Consider the following 19372-nt stretch of genomic DNA (forward strand, 5'->3'; position numbering starts at 1 on the left):
TATATCTATTACTTCTGCTTCATTTAGCTTCGCTGCGTTTAGGTATTTTATTCTGATCTCCTTCAGTACCGGACATCTTCCTAAGAACTGCTGCATATTTTCTTCCTCGTTTAAATTGCAGAGGGTGCATATTTTCTGAGCATTTCCATACGTAGTTGCATTTAGCTTCAGTAAACCACATCTTGCTTTGAAAATTGTCGTAATATCAGCTAGCCGCATATCTTCTTTAATATATGATTCCCCTTTTGAGTAGTCTAAATGTTTATAAATTCGCTTCGCGCTTGACTGTGATTTTTGCCTTGCCATGTTGATATCTTTTATTTTCATTTCGGTAAGAAGTTGCACACAGCGATCTTGCCAGTCTATAGAGGTGATGTTTTCTTCAAACTTCAGACCGAACTCCATTCCCATGTCGTTTAGATGTTTAAGCCAAAACACATTTTTACTTAAGATGCCTTGTGTTAGTTTGTGTGGGAGTCTGTTGCAAATATATTTATAAATAGTTTTCCAGATATACTTCATGTGTAATTCTAAAGAATACATGTGGCTATCTTCTATATTAGTTTCTAATGTTATTGCATAATTTGGAGTGAACTCGGGTAGTTTGAGGATTCTTTTAATAAAGTAACGTTGAAGTTTATTTACCTCATCGAATAAGGCATATCCCCAAACTTGCGCTGCGTAGGTTTGGATCGCTCTGCATACCGCTTGGAACAGCTTCCATTTTGATTTTAATGAAATGAATGGCTTCGCTAAAAAATCGTTCCATGTGCAATTAATACTAGCTTTTGCTGAAGTATTTCTGGTTTCTAAGTGCTTGCCGAATGCCATTTTGGGTGTGAGAATGACACCAAGATTAATTATGTATCTTCTAAAGGTTTTCTAAAAACAGCTGTTTTATGCCGAATAATATTTCCCTACATTAGACCGTCTCATAACAGATAATAAACAAGATGAACAATTTGAAACTGATCGGCGTTGTCTTTTATGGGTAATCTGAATCACAGGTTCGAAGCAAAACGCTTCAAAAGTGCCATACGCGTTTTATTCATTCATATTCTGCTAGACTTCTTTACAGGGGAGAATTGTAGAGCTCACAATTTTTATTATAATTACCTATTATACGTTGTGTTTAACTGTGTTAATCTGGAAATTTTTAGATTGAAATGGTTTCTGTAAATTGAAATTCTCATACAAATTTTTTTAATTACGCTAAAAATTTTCCGTGTTATGTTCACTATACATTTTTATTAATTAAAAATTAATTAATTAATTATTTTAAACAAATATTTATTCAGGCGTTTCAATTGGGCGTGAAATGCTTGATATATATTTGTGTATCCTAGCATCACATTTAACTAAAAAAATGCTTGCATGTATTTCTAGATCTACCACAAGGTACCTTTTATATTTTTTGCCCAATAATGAAAATTGTAATGAAAATGGCTTTATTGCATTTCGAAATGTTCTCTTTCTGCATCCGCTTGATCCAATTTTCAATGCACTTTTGCCACTTAGAAGTAAATACCTCCAAAACGAGTTGTTTAAAGGCTTCAGCAGCTTTTTCAGGCGTTGAAAACGTTCTCCTCGCATTTTATTTTTGATATATTGGAACAAAGAGTAATCACTAGGTACAAAATCAGGGCTGTAAGGCGGATAACCCATTAATACAATCTTTTGAGAGTTCAAAATCTATCTTGTGTGAGCCGATATGTGAGAGCTTCCATTTTCTTGGTAAAGAATGATTTGTCTTTGGCAGTTGATTGTACTTAATTCTTCGAAAACTTCTCGCAAATAAATGATTGTGCACCAGTTAGAATTGAGTGTTTTATGTTACGCTGGTGGCGCAAATGCGACATTCTCAGATACCAGATTTTCCGAAAAACCATTTGCTTTAAGATGCTTCTTCGGCAAACAACTCTTGTTTGATTAAAATCGTCTTGGAACTCCCACACTGTCGATTTTTATTCAGTTTCCGGCTTATATGCATCGATTCAAGATTCGTCACCTATTATGATGCCATATCCGTACTTTGAACCACCGCGGCTGAATTTTTTTCAACACTTCTTTACACGAATCGACACGAGTTACTTTTTGGGTAACTTTCAATTTGGGCGGTATCCAACGACAACAAATCTTCTTGATCACCAAATGTTCAAGCAATTTTTAATGTATGGTCCTACTAGTGTTCAACAAGGCCTCTATCTCCGATATATCCCATGATGATCATGCATTATCAGATGACGCAAAGCAGCGTTTATTTCTGCACAACATTCCGATTTGGACAGCCTTCACGAAATTCATCAACTCAAAGATCGACGGCCACGTTGGAACTCGTTGTACCAGCGTTTCCCAGTGGTTAAGTATGGTCAATACAACACCAAAAGTCGAAGTAAGTTGATCAATGCACTCCTGCCTCGATAATCCATTTCAAAAATCGTATAAATCATTGCATAAAAATTTTCACGAATTAATTCAATCTTTTAGGCGAGATGAATTTTTCAACTTACTGAAAATAGAACAAATTAAAGTCGTAAGTAAAAACATTATATGTAAGTTTAAGCTAGAAAACACCAGGTTTTGAGATAAAAATAGCGAATTATAGCTCATTGCACGTAGTGTTGCAAAGGCGTAAAATATAAAATATATTAATTGCATATTTTTTATTATTTTATAAGTCGAAACTAATGAGACTTCCACGTATTTAAATGCAGGTGAAATGCGATTTTACCTAAAGAACTCTCTTAATGGCATTTTTCAAAGATTTATAAAACAAATTTTTCCCTTTTCGTTTTTTTTCCTTGTTCACTCCACTTGGGAGCATAGGGCCTCGACAAGACTCAGTCTTGTGTTGGTTTCATTAATCTAATTCCTTTATGACATGGTAGGTGATTAGCCTACCATCGTTTAGCCCCATGATATTCTAAAAATTTTTATATGGATAAAAATTTTAAATATTTATTAGACAAATTGCCTACCGACTAATTTGGATTTTCATGGTGGTTCTGCTAATCATTCTCATGGTGGTTCTGCTGAATTTGACAAATATTGCTCAGTATTTCTTCAGTATGTCGTTACCTAAACTTCATATCCACGGTATGTACTCGTAAAAAATAGTAAATCCTTTTTTAGTTGAATATTTATTTATTTAAGTGGCCTACTAAGGGAGTAACTGCTCGTCGGCAAATTTGTGTTTGATGTTGGTGATTGATTTAAGTACATACGTAAATATGTCTGGCCAACCATAATGAGCACATATATGATAATATTTTGTCATATTTACGATTATTTCTAAATAATTAAAGTTTTTAATGTTACTTTTTCACCAAAATGGTGTGAAGAAGGCGACGCTGACATGTGTTGTAGCAATGATTAAACAAACTATAGCTAAATACTTGAAATGTATGAAAATAAATGCGATGTCAGCATTTTTTATGTATGGAAAATACCGGAATTAATTGATGTGAATCCCGGCATAACTTATTAATCTCTTCTGGGTAAAGTACAAGAAAAAGTTGCAATAAAGTTTTATTGGAACAAATTCGATATTAATTCAAATTACTGAATTTTTCTTTATAAAGATGTGCAACATTGTCAATTTGAGGGCATATCGCTCATTTACTTCAACAGAAAATCAAAATGTGAGAAAAACTGTATCAAAGTTTTTGATTTACTCTGACTCCCTGAGTAAAAGTAAAGGCATATTTTTATGTAATGAGATACTGTTGATATGGATATATCGCCTTAAATATTTTACAAAGCATAAAAAAAGAGTTTGTGGTGATTGCTGCATACTTATCGAATTGAAGTAAATGAACTTTACATTTTAAGTGATATTTTCGTCCGTAGGCTTTATGTGCAGCAAATATAGATTGTGGTTAGGAGATTCATAGACTTAATACTTTCTAGTTTTTATTCTTCTTACATACATATTTTAAATTTACTAACTTACACTTCACTTTTTTCGATTCGTATTACTATTATTAATAGCCGACGTAGACGAATGGGTTAGGGCCTGACTATCATTCGGGAAAGCGAAGGTTGCCATCACCGTGCGTGAAACAGCAAAATGAAAATGTTTTTTCTAATAGCGGCAAATAAGGCGAAGGCAAACCTCCGAGTGTATTTCTGCCCAGAAAAAGCTCCTCATAAAAAACGTTCTGCCGTTCGAAGTCGGCTTAAAACTGTAGATCCCTCCATTTGGGATCTCAGAGAAGGAGCTTGGCCAAATACCCAAAAAGGGCGCAGTCGTCAATTTTATATGTATAAAATATTTTGATGATCATTCGTTCATTCAGTTCAGTTCAGTTTTTCGTTTATTCTGAAAACTTCATTTTAGCCATTAGGAGGTTGAGGCCAGTCAATTTGTGGAGTAACACCATCGCGCATACTGCAAATTGGAGTAAGAGACCGCCTAAACAAAAATTAAAGGATGTACTATACACAATATATACAGATATATTATAATCCGATATTTTTATCTAAAACTCTTGTACTTTCTAGAATAAACTTACATATAACGTTTTCATCTGCGAGCTTTATTTGCTATTTTTTCAGTGCGTCGAAAAACTCATTTTGCCCAAAAGGAGGAATTAACTCTTGAAAATTTTCGTGCGTTGATTTATTACGATTTTCGATGTAGATTATCGAGGCAGAAGTGCAACGCTGTTACAACGAGTTCCAACGTGGCCGTCAGTCCATGCAGGATGAATTTCATGAAGGTCTTCCAATCAACGCTGCGCGTCAGTTGATAACGCAAACTCATCATGTGAAATATCACGGAGACCAGCACACATTAAATATTCCTTGCGAACATTTGATCGTGAAGAGCATTTGCTCTCGTTGGATATCGCATAATTTGGCAATTCCCCAAACAAGGACTCGTGACGATTGATGCAAAGAAATGCTGAAGAAATTCAACCGCGGTGGTTCAAAATATGTCTGTGATATCATAATTGGTGACGAACCTTGAATCGATGCATATGAGTCGGAAACTGAATAGAATTCAGCTTGCGAGCTCGAAGACGATTTTAATCCAAGAAAAATTGTTCGAGGAAGCAGCTCTTCAAAGCAAATGATGGCCTGTTTTTTCGGAAAATTTGGTCAAGTTGCAACTGCACCACCAACGGAACTTAAAGCAGTCAATTCCGAGTGGTACACAAACATTTGTTTGCGTGAAGTTTTCGAAGAATGAGGGGAAAACCACTGCCGAAGACGAATCATCCTTCACCAAGACAAAGCGAGCTCTCACGTATCGGCTAAGGCAAAGAAATTTTTAATATTTTGAGCACTCAGAAGATCCTATTAATAGATCATCTGCCTTGCAACCCTGATTGCGTATCTAAGATTCTAATGATTTCTTTTTGTTCCCGAATATCAAAAATAAAATGCGAGGTCAACGTTTTTCGACGCTTAAAGAAGCTGTGGAAAGCTTTTAAACAGCTCGTTTTGGAGGTATCCACTTCTGAGTGGAGTGCTTCATAAGTGTATTGACTTATAGGAAGAATAAGTTGAGAAACCATAAAGCCATTTTCACTATTATTTTACTGTGTTTTCCGTATTGGGTGCTAAATATAAGAGCAACCCTCGTTCTATTAATATATTTGTAGGAAGTGCCATAGAGCCACTATCAAAAGATATATATTTTTTTTCATCTGAAATTTATCGCTAAAGCTAAACTTATTTAGAAAACTTTAAGCCTATTTCTAAAATGTATTTCATACTCTACTTATATATATACATATATAATTGGCGCGTCCACTCTTTTTGGGGTTTGGCCGAGCTCCTCCTCCTATTTGTGGTGTGCGTCTTGATGTTGTTCCAGAAATGGAGTGACCTACAGTTTCAAGCCGACTCCGAACGGCAGATATTTTTATGAGGAGCTTTTTCATGACAGAAATACACTCGGAGGTTAGCCAATGCCTGCCGAGGGGCGACCGCTATTAGAAAAAACTGTATTCTTAATTTTGGTCTTTCCCCGAGGTTCGAACCTCCATTCTCTCTGTGAACTCCGAATGGTAGTCACGCAATAACCCATTCGACTACGGCGACCGCCCTATTTAACCCTATTTTAAAAACCTTTTTATCTTCAATTTTCCGATTTTTTATATGGTAACTTGGCATATTAAGATTCTGCTACGTTTCAACGAAATGAAAAGTTCATTGAATTTTGTTCGCAAGTAAAGGAAGTTGCATCCCGGGCCGAATCCCGACTTGTCGGGATCTTATTAAAAATATCTCGAAATATCGGGATCACCGTTAATATTGGCACCTCGGCTATGAAGGGCATATAAATGTGTATTATGTCACGTAAGTACACTCCTTGTTGTTGTAATTGAAGGTAGCACAATCAACGCCTAACGTGGAGCTACCTCATAGACTTCCTGTCTGCTCGTGAACACGTCAACACGTCGGCACGTCCCAGTTTCGGATAACTCACCAAATAAAATAAAAAAACAATAGTACTTATCACCAAAAACACATTGTTAAATGCATATTTAAGTCGCCCAAATGGAAAACAAATGTGCTAAAAAATGTATAAAAAATAATAATACAAAAAAAAAAAACGAAAACATGCACAAAAGCAATAGAAATGTTTGTATGTTGACGGGATTTTGGGAAAAAAATTAATTAACAATTTTTTTATTCCGAACGTGAACTCACGAAAAATGTGGCAAAACACAGCGGTACCATAATTGGAAATTCTATATCACTTCGGAGTATACGATTGGCGGGCAAGCCAGCATAATGGTAATGAGGGGCAAAGAAGGTTGGTGGGGCACCGGACGACTAACACGGATTCGTTCAAAGCATTCGTTGTTGCTTGTAATTTCTACTCTAAGTCGACTGCCGCTTACACATTTCCTCACTTAATTTTCGATTGCAGTATTTGCTTGCTCGTTAATTTTCGTGGCATTGTTGCTGTTGTTGTCAGCAAACCCTTTAATGCCGTGTGCGCACAACGGTGAGCGATATTAATCTTCAAACTTCAAATACCTAAATATGAGTATAAATAAATTTCCAAATTGTTGCTTGCACACCTATTTAAACCTACAAACATTGGCATGCATGCATGCATACATACATACGTGCATCTAGGCACACGTACAAATGCCAGAATGTTGGCGCATTCAGCTGTCCAGCTCTGCGTGGAGTTGCCAGCGCGTATGCGACAAGTGCGTATGTAGCGGCTACTGCTATGGCCGGCGTTGTTCGGTAGCGTTAGCGCGACCTTTCGTCAAGCGCATGGACCTCCAACGGCGTGAGCGACCCGTACGCATGCGCACATGCAAAGCATTTGTTCGTTGGCCACTGCCACCGCCACTGGATGACGAATGGCGCGCGGTAACTGTCTTTTTGAGCGATGGTTGTGTTCCGACTGCTAAATACTTGTTGCGCGGCATATTCGTTTGATCACCGAATGATATCCGAAAGATAAGCCAATTTGGGATTTGGTGGGTTGGTTATGGGCGGGCCCTTTTGGAGAAAGCTGCCCACAGGCACACACATTCTCCGGTGCTCGCTGATGTGACTGACATTAAAAACATAATTAATAAATGTTTAGCGCTGCATATTGATCGATTCATTGTTCAATGTGTGGGAGCTACTGAATGGGGAATGAGAGCTCACAAAAGGCTTAAGTACTTGAAGCTATAAAAGCTAGCTGGTTCGTATGAATCAAATACGAGTAAAACTGTTTGCTTTTGTTATGTTCGCGGAGCAATTACCACACATATTGTTAGATTTGAAGCCAGATAATGTGAATGCCTTCAACGATTAGCTGGGTGGTATGTGGCACGCGGACTATGTATGCTGAGTTTTTCGCGTAACGGGAAATGTTGAGTAAATACAAAGATAAGGTTCGACATGTTAGTAGGTTAGGTTTACGTCTCTTTATTGCAGGGAAACACTTGGCAAATAGTACGAAAAGCAGCCACAACTAAATGGAATATTGAATCCCTCCTCATGAATTCCGCCGTTTCCGGTTAAGGCTAACACCAACAGGAATGCCGTTTTAGTTGTCAGTGAATTAGTGGCGCCGTAGCCATAACGCCATAGCCGTAACTATAACTACAGCTGCACCACTGCAGCATTTGTCGATTAGTCATGCCATAACCATAAACAACGGATATTGAAGTAGAATTAATGGCAACATTTGCATTTTTTCATATAAACACGAATAATTTTCCATTAGGCCAATTAAATTTTCTTCATTTATTTCCAATATTCAAATTTTTATCGCAAATATCCAAACAAATGTCAAGTAGAGGGTGATTTTTTAGCTGTTATCTTTTTAAGCAGTTGGTTTAAACAGCTGACGCACGTTTTGTGTTTTGTTTCACTGTCAAACATCTTCAGTTTGGTCTATAATTTAACCATGAATCGTCTTACAAACGAACAACGCTTGCAAATTATTGAATTTTATTATGAAAATGCGTGTTCTGTTAAGAAAGTTTATCGCGCGCTTCTTCCATTTTATGGTCAGTTTAATCGATCCACTGACGCGGCTATTCGAGCTATAGAACCAAGCTTACATTATTGGACATCAAACCACCAACTCGCTTACGTAGAGTGCGAACTGAAAAAAATATCGCAGCTGTATCGGCCAGTGTTAATGATGACCATCAATTATCGATTCGTCGCCGTTCGCAGCAATTGGGCCTCTGTTAATCAACAACGTGGAAAATTTTGCGAAAGGATTTAGGTGTGAAGCCTTTCAAAATACAGCTGGTGCAAGAATTGAAGCCGAACGACCTACCGCAACACAGAATTTTTGGTGAACGGGCTCTTGGAAAATTGGCCGAAGATCCACTTTTTTATCGAAACATTGTGTTCAGCGACGAAGCTCATTTTTGAATCAAAGGGTACGTAAATAAGCAGAATTGTCGATTTTGCAGTGAAGATCAGCCAGAAGAATTGCAAGAGCTACCAATGTACCCAGAAAAGGTCACAGTTTGGTGCGGTTTATGGGCTGGAGGTATCATTGGACCGTACTTCTTCAAAGATGTTGCGAATCGTAACGTAACTGTGAATGGTGAGCGCTACCGTGAAATGATATCCAACTTTTTTTTGCCCAAAATGCAAGAGCTTGACTTGCATGCCATGTGGTTTTAGCAAGACGGTGCCACATGGCACACAGCACGCGTAACAATGGACTTGTTGAGAGGCGAGTTCGGTGAACATTTTATTTCACGTTCGGCACCTGTCAATTGGCCACCCAGATCGTGCGATATAACGCCTTTAGATTACTTTTTGTGGGGCTATGTTAAAGTTCATGTCTATTCAGACAAACCTGCTTCAATTAACGCATTGGAAGACAACATTAAAGCATTTATATGTGAGATACCGGCCAAAACATTGGAAAGAGTATTCCAAAATTGGACTAAGCGGATTGACCATTTGAAGCGCAGTCGCGGTCAACATTTGCATGAAATAATCTTCAAACATTAAATTATATGGACTGTACTATCGATTTAAATACAAATTTCATGCATTTTTCTGAATTTTACTGCTACTTTTACAGCTACTGAGTTTCCTGTCTAATATTAGAGTAGTAGTGGGCTTCATCACTAAATGACAGTGCCGTACCACCTAGAGTCGGAGGAGTTATTTCTGGAGTTCTTTGTTTCCTAGTAAATAAGATGAATTCAGATTCATTAGGGTTGCCGCTTAGTGCATTTGCTGTTGACTAGTTTTCAACTATGTTTATTAAATCCTGCATGATTTCACAAGGTGTATGGGGAACTTTCCCTCTTACTAAGATCTATCATCCGCATAGGCTACGATGTGTTGCCCTTTCTCTCCAGGCTCTATAGCGAGAAGTTTTTTGCCAGCACCGAGGGGAGAGGAGCAGCACTCTGCCTTGAGGTGTTCCTCTACTCACTATTTTCCTGATATTCACGGCCCTTAGCGCTGCGATCACAAATCTGCTCATGAGCATGTTTTTGATGAACTCAACCAGAGCCTCGGCGATCCTAAAATCGGTCAGTGCCTTTATTATGGTATCCGGTAAGAAGTTGTTGAACGCGCCCTCGATATCAAGGAAGGCTGTATTCCTTATTATAGATACTAGGAAAGAGAAAGGTATTAGATACTAGGGATACTAAAAAAGCAAGTGTGCAAGTAGAAAATCTAAATAAGTATTTTTGTCAACATTAAGATAACTTCCTGTAAGGCTCATTACTGTACGAGTATATTTAAAATTATGCAAGCGAATAAGAAAAGATATTGTAAAATAATATTGGTTTGGCCATCCAACGCAAAATTGTGAGAATAGGTTTAGCTGCCACATTATCGGGGATTCGGCAAAAGAATTCTGCCGCTCATTTCACACTTATTCACCCACTCCTCCAATCAATCGCAGTTCGGACGACAATGAAGTGGCATAAGCAATGACTACGTTGATTTTTTCTTATATCACCAACGAATCTCGCTCCCAAAGTTCTCTCAACAGGAGGACTAGAAGTAAATCCGGTAAACACGGATATGTTACTGTTTAGCAGTTTGTTTTCTGTGAAATAAATATCCCTAGGGGGAAAACCTCTTGGAGTTACAGAAAGGGTTAAATATCTAGGCCTTGTACTGAATAGGAAGCTAAATTGTGGGGTCCGAGTTGCAGATGGAGTACTCAAAACAATGACGGCGTTGCATTCCTGCGGAGGGTTAATTGGAAAAAATGAGGTTTGAAATCCAGAATAATACATTGGCTCTACACAGCGGTAGTTAGGCCAGTTCTCTATTATGGCTTTGCAGTATATGGAATTCCCTTGAGAAGAGTATGAACATTAAAAGAGGTGAGAAGGTTCAAATATTTGATTCTGTTCTCACACAGAGCCACACCATTCAAAGTATTATATGCGATGTTAAACCTCTGGCGGTCGCCGTAGCCGAATAGTTGGCGAGTGAATACCATTCGGAAGTACGTAGGTTCGAATCTCCGTACATGAAATGAAACCCAATATGATAAACAAATTTTTTACTAATAGCTGTCGCCTCTAGTCAGGCAATGGCAAACCTCCAAATGTATTTCTGTCTTGAAAAAGCTCCTCAAAAAAATGTTCGCCGTTCAGGGTAGGCCTAAAATGATAGGTTCCTCCATTTGTGGAACAACATCAATACTTTTAAAACCTTAAGTAAGTGGTACGGGGTACGGTAAAATCCTAGCTGGTATTTCGGACTATTGTGACTGTGCTAAGCCAAAGTAAGCACAGCCTTAGCACAATGATTTCCGTTATAACGAGACACTGCTTAATGGACAAACACGCCCATAGTATGTGCGTGCAAACACATGACTTCTGCAGAAGCTGTCTACATAAGGAAGAGACATTCTTGCACTTTTTGTGCTACTTTCCTGCTCTATCCAGACGTAGATTCACCACTTTAGGTAGACGTCTTTTAGGTTGAAAGATCTCAGTAATTTGGAAATCAAGGAGGTTGAAAAGTTCACATTAGCTTAAAAACAAGTTCCCCACGCGGGATCACAACAGACTATTAGCATGAAAGTATCCCACGGTGGACAAACATTTCAACCTAACCTAACAAAATCCCAGTTTAGTCATAAACAAACCACCGTTACATCCCAAGTGACATCAGAAAATCAGCTGATTACATCAAATTCGCTGAGAGCCGGTTAAGAGTCTGATATTGGCCACATCTTCTGAATTATTTTCGCGATGGACAGAATTTTATCTGGACCGAACTTTATTAATCCGCGGCCATTTTAATAAAATTTTATTTGAGGTGGCTATTAATCCAAGCCATGAAACCAAACAAAGTCATAGATAATAAGAGCTAGAAGCTTGCCAGAGGGACGGACTGAAATTTAGTCTACTTATCTAAAAAGTGGATGTGGTTTTTATTCGATTTCTATAAGAATTATTGTATATCAGCTCTAAGTGAGGTGGGGAGCAATATGCGTGTGTCTATAAAGTCATTATCGAGATACATCTTCGAGAAAAGTGGGTGTAGCACCAGCCATTTAGGAGAGAATTAGGAAGGCAACAGTCGCCTCGCATGGTTATAGGGGCGCTATTCACAAAAGATGGGGCCTCTTACCTAAAGTTACTTTTTGACTTTATAACACAATTATAAGACTTAAGCTACGGATACTCCAGCATTCTTAAAAACTTTGAATTCATCCTCATGGTGCAGGATTATTGTACACCCTCGCTAGGTCCGAACTATTTTGATTCATATTCCTTGAAGGGAAGATTGCTCGGGGTATAACATTTGAAGGCAGGGAATCGCAAACATGTTTGCGGATGGTTCGATAGTTGACGGGTTGGTAGGGAGTATTCTGCGAGGGGTTCCCATAAACTCAAATTTAGGCAAGCGGAAGTAGGGGCAGTTAACGAAGCAGTGAATTAATTTCTTACTTCTATAATTACAGTAAAGGATGTGAAGCGACAGCCAAGCGGCAATTAGAGCCCTGGGCTCGTTGCTTGTGCGTTCGAAATTAGTCGGGGAATGTCTGATTTCCCTCTCGCTTGCATCGAAATACCTCGATATTAGGCTCATTTGTGTTCGCGGTAACAGTGGCATAGTGAGAAACTGCTGGGAACCCTTGAGACTGTTTCATCGAAATATGAGAGAATTGGAGAGACCTTGAGAACCTATGGTTTTCTACTGGAAATATGGACCTCGCGTCAACTCAGCGAGCACTGGGCTAGTGCACAAACATTCAAAGTCGCGAGATCTTTCTGGCCACGGGTAAATCGGGGGCGCTAGGGAGAACTTCTATGGCTAACAAATCTACACCTGTCGAATTTGATAGGTATCCTTACTGGACGTTGTCCGTTAGGTGTTGATGGGATGAGACTTGGGATTGTTTGAAGCCCTTTCTGCAGAAACTGTGTGGAGGACGAGGTGGAATCATCTCAGCACCCTCTTCTCAGTTGCCCTGCTCTCGTCGGGCAATAATTTAAACAACTGGGCTCTCACATTTTTGCTACACCTCCAGATATTGAAGGTTTAAATATCACACATCTGATGAAATTCATCAGTAGATTGAAGCTTTTTGATACTAACGTAAATCGCCACTGTTGATCGTTGTTGCTCGGGTTATCGTGAGCATGAATGGACGGAACGACGAATAGGCATAGCTAAATTAACTCTTTTTATCATTTTGAGCACTCTAGTATGCATATTCTATATCTATCTCGATTCCCTTATGCTGATACATACAACCTTTATATGAACTAAATCATAATATCCTTAAGCGAAAGTGTGTGGATATAAAAATAAAATCAACGAAGAAGTAACCTCGAACTGCGCACAAAAACTGCAAATGCTTTAAGGCAGCCAGATTTATACGAAAATGGATTTGTCCTGCAAAGTGTTGAGTTGCTTGAATGCTTCATCATTAAAAATACAATAATCTCAGGGCTTCAGTTTTGAGGTGAGCCGAGATACGGAGCTGATGGCTTACGGCGCTCAAGTCGTTTGCTGGTGGAATTGGCCAGATATCAATGTTCTTGTTTTTGAGGCTTTGCTGGTTGCTGGAGTTAGCGCTGGCAGTATTGGCTGGTTTTGATTGTGTCACTTCATCAACAAAGTCAACAATTTCTGTTTGTCAGGACAAAAACAACAGCGACTATAACAGATCAAGAAACCGAAGTGGAGGAGAAGTGGAAAAGAAGGTGAAAGAAGGGCAGACAACCAAACGATTGACTGCATGGCTATGGAGCTTATCGGTAACTGCGTGACTACTGGTTTCATTCATGAAAACCTTTCAAGGAATAGAGTAAGCTTGGTAGAGGCAGCGAAACTGCCTGAAAAAGTGAGATGCCAAAGAATGTAATGGGTCACAAAAGCAAAGAATGAATGAAAGGAATTGGCTGGTTGGCAAGCGGATTGTGAATGACTGCTGCTTGTTGTTGTAAATGTTGAAGTTGATGCTGGTTATTGTTGTTTGTTGCTTGTGGCTGTGTTGGAGGTGCAATCCGTTGGGACTTGGAAAGTGTCAGCATTGTATTGCAATAAAAGCGTATTGACAGCCAAAGCGCGCCTGGCTGGGTGAACAAGACAAACGGAAGAGTCAGCAAGAATTTTAAAGATTTCAGCTGATAAAAGTAGCAAAACGACGGATTAGGGCCAGTGGCTAGTGGTGCGGCTCAAGAGTGGCAACGGTCTGGCGCGTTGTTTCTTGGAAGTGCTGGCCGCAGATCGATATGAGAATGATTCGTGTGTGGTTTCGACACAAAAAAATTTCCATCACTCTATTTATTTGCTCATGATTTTTTTTTAAACAATGCCCTAAGCAATACTGTATAGCGGAGCAAATTAATTCACACCTTGTGCACAGGTACTGTGTGCCGATACAGTTTTTGGCTTTGCGAAAGTGGTGTTAACAACGATTTCTGGCATTGGATAAAATATGCAAATTGTTTGCTGGAATGATAGAAGGCGAACATGAAGAAAAGATATACGCTGCTCGTTTCCTAAACAAAATACGCTTTTAAAGTCAAAAGTTACGAATTCTCATACACCAGAAAACAAGGATACCCAGTAGTAGAGCATTTTGGGCGAACCACTGCGCCACTTTAAAAGGTCATAACCGCAAATTTGGTAGTAAATAAACATTTGTTGTAGTTACACGGCATACATACTTCGCCACAGCAAATAGTGGCGTACGAGTGAATTTAGTGGACAGCGGATCTCTTCACCATTTCATCATTATTTCTTATCGGAGATTTAGAAGAACCCTTAAAATGGGTGCGCACGACGAGAAATTTGTAAGGAGCCGTTTTTTTGTGCTTGCGAGTAAGGGCTCAGGGTATCTTTAGTTTATGCTGTTCTCCATTCGAGCTCCAGTTCTTTCACCATTTTTGGTGTAAATGTACACAAAATCCTTCGTTACCTTGAGTTTATGTTGTCGCTGCAAGCATGAAGTTAACGATGTCATCTAATGGGAGGCGCAGAAAAACCGCTGTTCTGATAAGGTTATATCGCACGAAGACGGGTGTTGCTTAAGGTGATTTTAGAGAGCACGTAAGTAAGTGGTTGATGTCGACGGACGTTTCACATGCTGGATATATTTTTAATATATCGAGGCTTTTTTGGGTAAGTAGGAGTTTGACCATACCTATAAAATTTAGAATATGAATGCGTAAATTAGATGCAAGTGAATCCGCAAACTATTAAAACTACTAAAGCAACTCTCAGCAGGTGGTTGAAACTTTGATGGTACGGCAGTCGAAACTGTTATCCCACCAGATAAGCTGTACGTAAAGACTCTACTAGTAGCGCTTAAATGAGAGGAAGAATTAACAAAAAAAAGTAAGATCGGGTATTGGGGGCTATTCGGGCAATGTGGTCAACGTCTGTATTTTTCATAGTAAGGAACATGCACTAGAAAGATTGCTTATGAAATTCAAAATTCATATAGCGGATGTTTTACGCTGCTCGCCTTTTGAATTGGACTCTTTACTGATGAGCAGTTGATCAAAATATTTTGTGAAGTGCAGTCAATTTGTTTTTCAGTGGCGTGTAATATTAATGGTATTTTTTAGCAAGTGATAATTTTAGAGTGTGAAAGTTCAGATAAAATTATTAAACTATTCTGCATTTTTTAATGCGCCAAGGAATTCTTTTTAAATTATTTAAACAAAAGTTTGTAAAACTTTTTTCTTGTAAGGGGTACAGTGGTTAATGTGGGCTAGTCAGCGTCGAGTATTGTGAACTAGTAGCCCACATTACTCCCTTATTATTTTCCTAATTCTTGTTAAATTTCTTGTTTTGTATTTCCCAATTATACATATTTAGGCATGCCAAAAATGGAGAGCAAAGAGATGGGGCCACGGTATGATGAAAAAAGCCATTGTAGCTGTTAGCAATGAGGAGATGCATCAAAGACTTTTGATGTGCCACGATTTACATTGCAAAGAATGGCAAGGAGTAAAGCATCCCCTAGCCTGCTTTTAAAAACCCCACTTGGACGTAAGCCAATACTGGACGAAGCCACAGAAAAATACCTTGTAAAATATACATTAGAAATGGAATCAAGAATTTGCGGCCTCGTTCCCTGGCGTTTCAATTGTCGGAATTGCCAAAGTGCCAAACAAATTTTCGGTCCTTAAGCAATTTTCAGGGAAAGATTGGTGGTATAAATTCCTGCACAGGCACAAAAAATGAGCTTAGTTTTCGCTCTCCAACGGCGCGACTTTTAATAGAGCAATGGGTTCGCAAAAGAAAATGTAAAGATGTTTTTCGATTTACTTGAGCAAGAGTAGGAGAAACACAAATTTCCACCATCTGCTATATAGAATGTGGATTTATATTTACCTAAGTTTAATAATTTTTTCTTCAAATAGTGAACCAAGAAGGTCATTAACTCAAAAAAATATATCTACACTAATATTGTAATGAATAGGCTCAAAAACTACTGGACCGATTTTAAAAATTCTTTCACCATTCGAAAGCTTCATCATCCACGAGTAACATGGATTATATTTTATTTTGGAAATAGGGCTCGAGATATAGGTCAAAACGTGGACCCGGGTAACCTTCGGATGTGTATGTACAATATGGGTATCAAATGGAAGCTGTTGGTAAATGCTTTAGTCCAGAGTATTTTTCATGCCGCTCCGTGACTAGGGTCTCGAGATAGAGACCAAAACGTGGACCCTAGAATGTGTTTGTACAATATGGATATCAAATTGAAGCTGTTGGTGAATGCTTTAGTACAGAGTATTTTTCATGCCGCTCCGTGACTGGGGTCTCGAGATATAGGTCAAAACGTGGACCCGGGTAACCTTTGGTTGTGTATGTACAATATGGGTATCATGGGGTAATTTTCATACCTATTGATGACTAGGGTCTGGAAATATATATTGTGAGTTACAATGTGTCAATATTTCTTTCTGATTTGGATGCCATAAGGAAAAAACGTAAGTGCAACATGTAAAAATTGTTTGTGAATTTTTTTGGAGTGGATTTTGGAACAGTGAATAATTTCTTACGAAATTTGAGAATTTAATGTGAAATCCGAATGAAATTATGTGTTCGTGGAAAAAAAAAATTTTTCGTTTTTTTTTTTGAAAAATATAAGTGGATAATGGTTAAAAAAGCTCCAATGCTTAATAAAACATATAAATTGAAACGAAAAATTCATGGATGATCAGGAAAAAAGACGATTGTTTCTTAGTTATTCATATGCGTTGACTTGAAATTTAAAAACAATCTTCTTTTTTCCTGATTTTCAATTTATATTTTATATTTACTCAAAAACAAATAGAAAAACAAAAAATATTGTTTATGCCAAAGCGCTTGAATAAAGAATAAAGAAATAAATAATATGAAAATCATATATTTTCTGTTCTAAACCATATCTATTCTATTTTAGTGTGCCCAGCGAAGGGGGCCGGGTTTGCTAGTATATGAATAAATTCATTTGCTTATTATTAACTCTTGCAATTTTTTTTGGTGATTTTATCTAGTTATCTAGTGGCCCGCTTTACCCGAATACCGTGGGCCACATTACCCACCATTTTTCTTTTCATCAACTTTTAAGGTGGTTTCAGTTTTTCTATATTATCAGACGAAAACGATTATATTAGGGTATATTTTGCAGTAAAATGTAAAGATAATTCAATATCTGTTAGAAATGAAAAAAGATAGCTTTTTCGTTACGATTATTTTGGCAGTAATTAATATCAAGGTAAAACGGTACCCACAATACCCGACTTTACTCTATTGATGCGAATTTTGGATAAAGATCTTGGTGAGATCTTTTGATCATTTTAAGCAACGGGACTGCATCGATATTTTTATTTGAAACATCGAGTTTGTGTTAAATTTTACGATAGGAAAACGGGGAAGCAGGTTGAATGGTGCGGAAACCTTGGAAATGAGAAGAAACTCTTTCGGTAATCATTCTCTAAAGAAAAGGGATGTTTATGAGTGGAAGGAACGCATCAGAAGAGAGCGTGAGTGCATTGAGGATGATGAACGTGACGTGAGTAGTGGCAGACCATCAGCACCGAAAACTGAGGAAAAGCTCAATAAACTGAAAGAGAAGTTGTTTAGTAACAGCAAATTAATCATCAGAGAACTGGCAGAGGACTTGAACATTGCTTGTGGATCCGTTCAGGATATCATAGGTAATGATTTGGGTTTGCGCCGTGCTGCTGCAAAGTTGATTCCAAAGACCTGAATTTCATGGAAAAAAGAGACCGGATATCGCCTAAGACATGATTTCCAAAGCTGAATCTGACCTAGCATTCATCAAACTCATCATTACTGAAGACGAGAAATGGGAGACCTGGGTTTATGAGAGCGACACGCAATCCAGACATCAAGCGAGTGAGTGGAGAGCTCCGAATAAACCTGGACCAAAAAACCACGTCGTTCTCTGTCAAAAAAGGAAGCGACGCTTGTGGCTTTTATGGATTTCAACGATATAGTACACCACGAATTATTGCCAGAAGGTCAGACAGTCAATAAGGACTATCATTTGGGCATTATGAGTCGTTTACGTGAAGCAATTCGCTAAAAAAGAAGGATTTGTGGGAAAAGAACTCATGGATTTTGCGCCATGATAACGCACCATCGAACAGTGTCATCATTATCTGTGAATTTTTTGCCCCGAACGAAACGAGTACCATTCAACAATCATCGAATGCAGCTTAAATGGCTACCTGCGATTTTTTTCTGTTTGATCGAATCTAAAAGTCACGACGGAAAACATGTTTTAACAGCCGAAAGGAAGTAATGGAAAAATCAAAATCGCAGAGATGTTTCGAAAAGCTGAATCAAGCGCTGGTATAAGTGCGTTGCACATGATGGGGAATATTTTTAAGGCGATTATATCACTTTTGAGGAAAAACTGGTATTTTGAATTTTCTAAATATATTCTGTGAAACCTTTTGATCAAGGTGGGATTTATGCCTGACAGGTGGCACCGCCTTCTGTAAGTGTATGCATGAATGTTCTCTACGGTAGGATCCCGGATGTTTCAGCTATACCATAATTTAGGCTATTTCGCGCTAAGTTTCTTAGTATGTAAGTGATTTTGAGGAACTATAGATTAGCACCACGGCAGATTCCTTATTCCGAAGCTAAAGCTGCCCAAATGGAAGTTGTTACTGGGAACAGACAAGTTTTTGTATAAAGTTCCTATGCTGTTGCTAATTAATTTCATTTTATTTATAATCCAAACGTTCCTATTAAAACTTGTACAGGATTTAAGGAAAACATCCGCAGCAATTTATTTTCCAAATGACGCACAAAATCATCAAAAATGTAATGGGCGAACACGAATAGGAAGCTCAGTTTTTGGGAAAACACCAGACTGCCAAATTCCTAATGGAATGAATGAGTATTTGGCGGAGTGAAAGAATGCTTGAATGAATGGCTGCTACTACTCCCCGGTGAA

The 19372-nt window shown here is 38.2% G+C and overlaps 1 protein-coding gene across 1 annotated transcript in view; it reads left to right on the forward strand.

The window, feature by feature from the left end:
• The window catches only part of LOC129240751 (uncharacterized), a 62790-nt gene extending 44639 nt beyond the window's left edge, over window positions 1-18151 (forward strand). The window contains exon 3 of the mRNA XM_054876728.1: window positions 17805-18151. Within this exon, the coding sequence (XP_054732703.1) occupies window positions 17805-18151 (347 nt within the window). The remainder of the gene's footprint in view (window positions 1-17804) is intronic.
• The last annotated feature ends 1221 nt before the right edge of the window (window positions 18152-19372 follow it).

Source organism: Anastrepha obliqua, chromosome 3 (genome assembly GCF_027943255.1).
Source record: "Anastrepha obliqua isolate idAnaObli1 chromosome 3, idAnaObli1_1.0, whole genome shotgun sequence".
NCBI lineage: Eukaryota > Metazoa > Arthropoda > Insecta > Diptera > Tephritidae > Anastrepha > Anastrepha obliqua.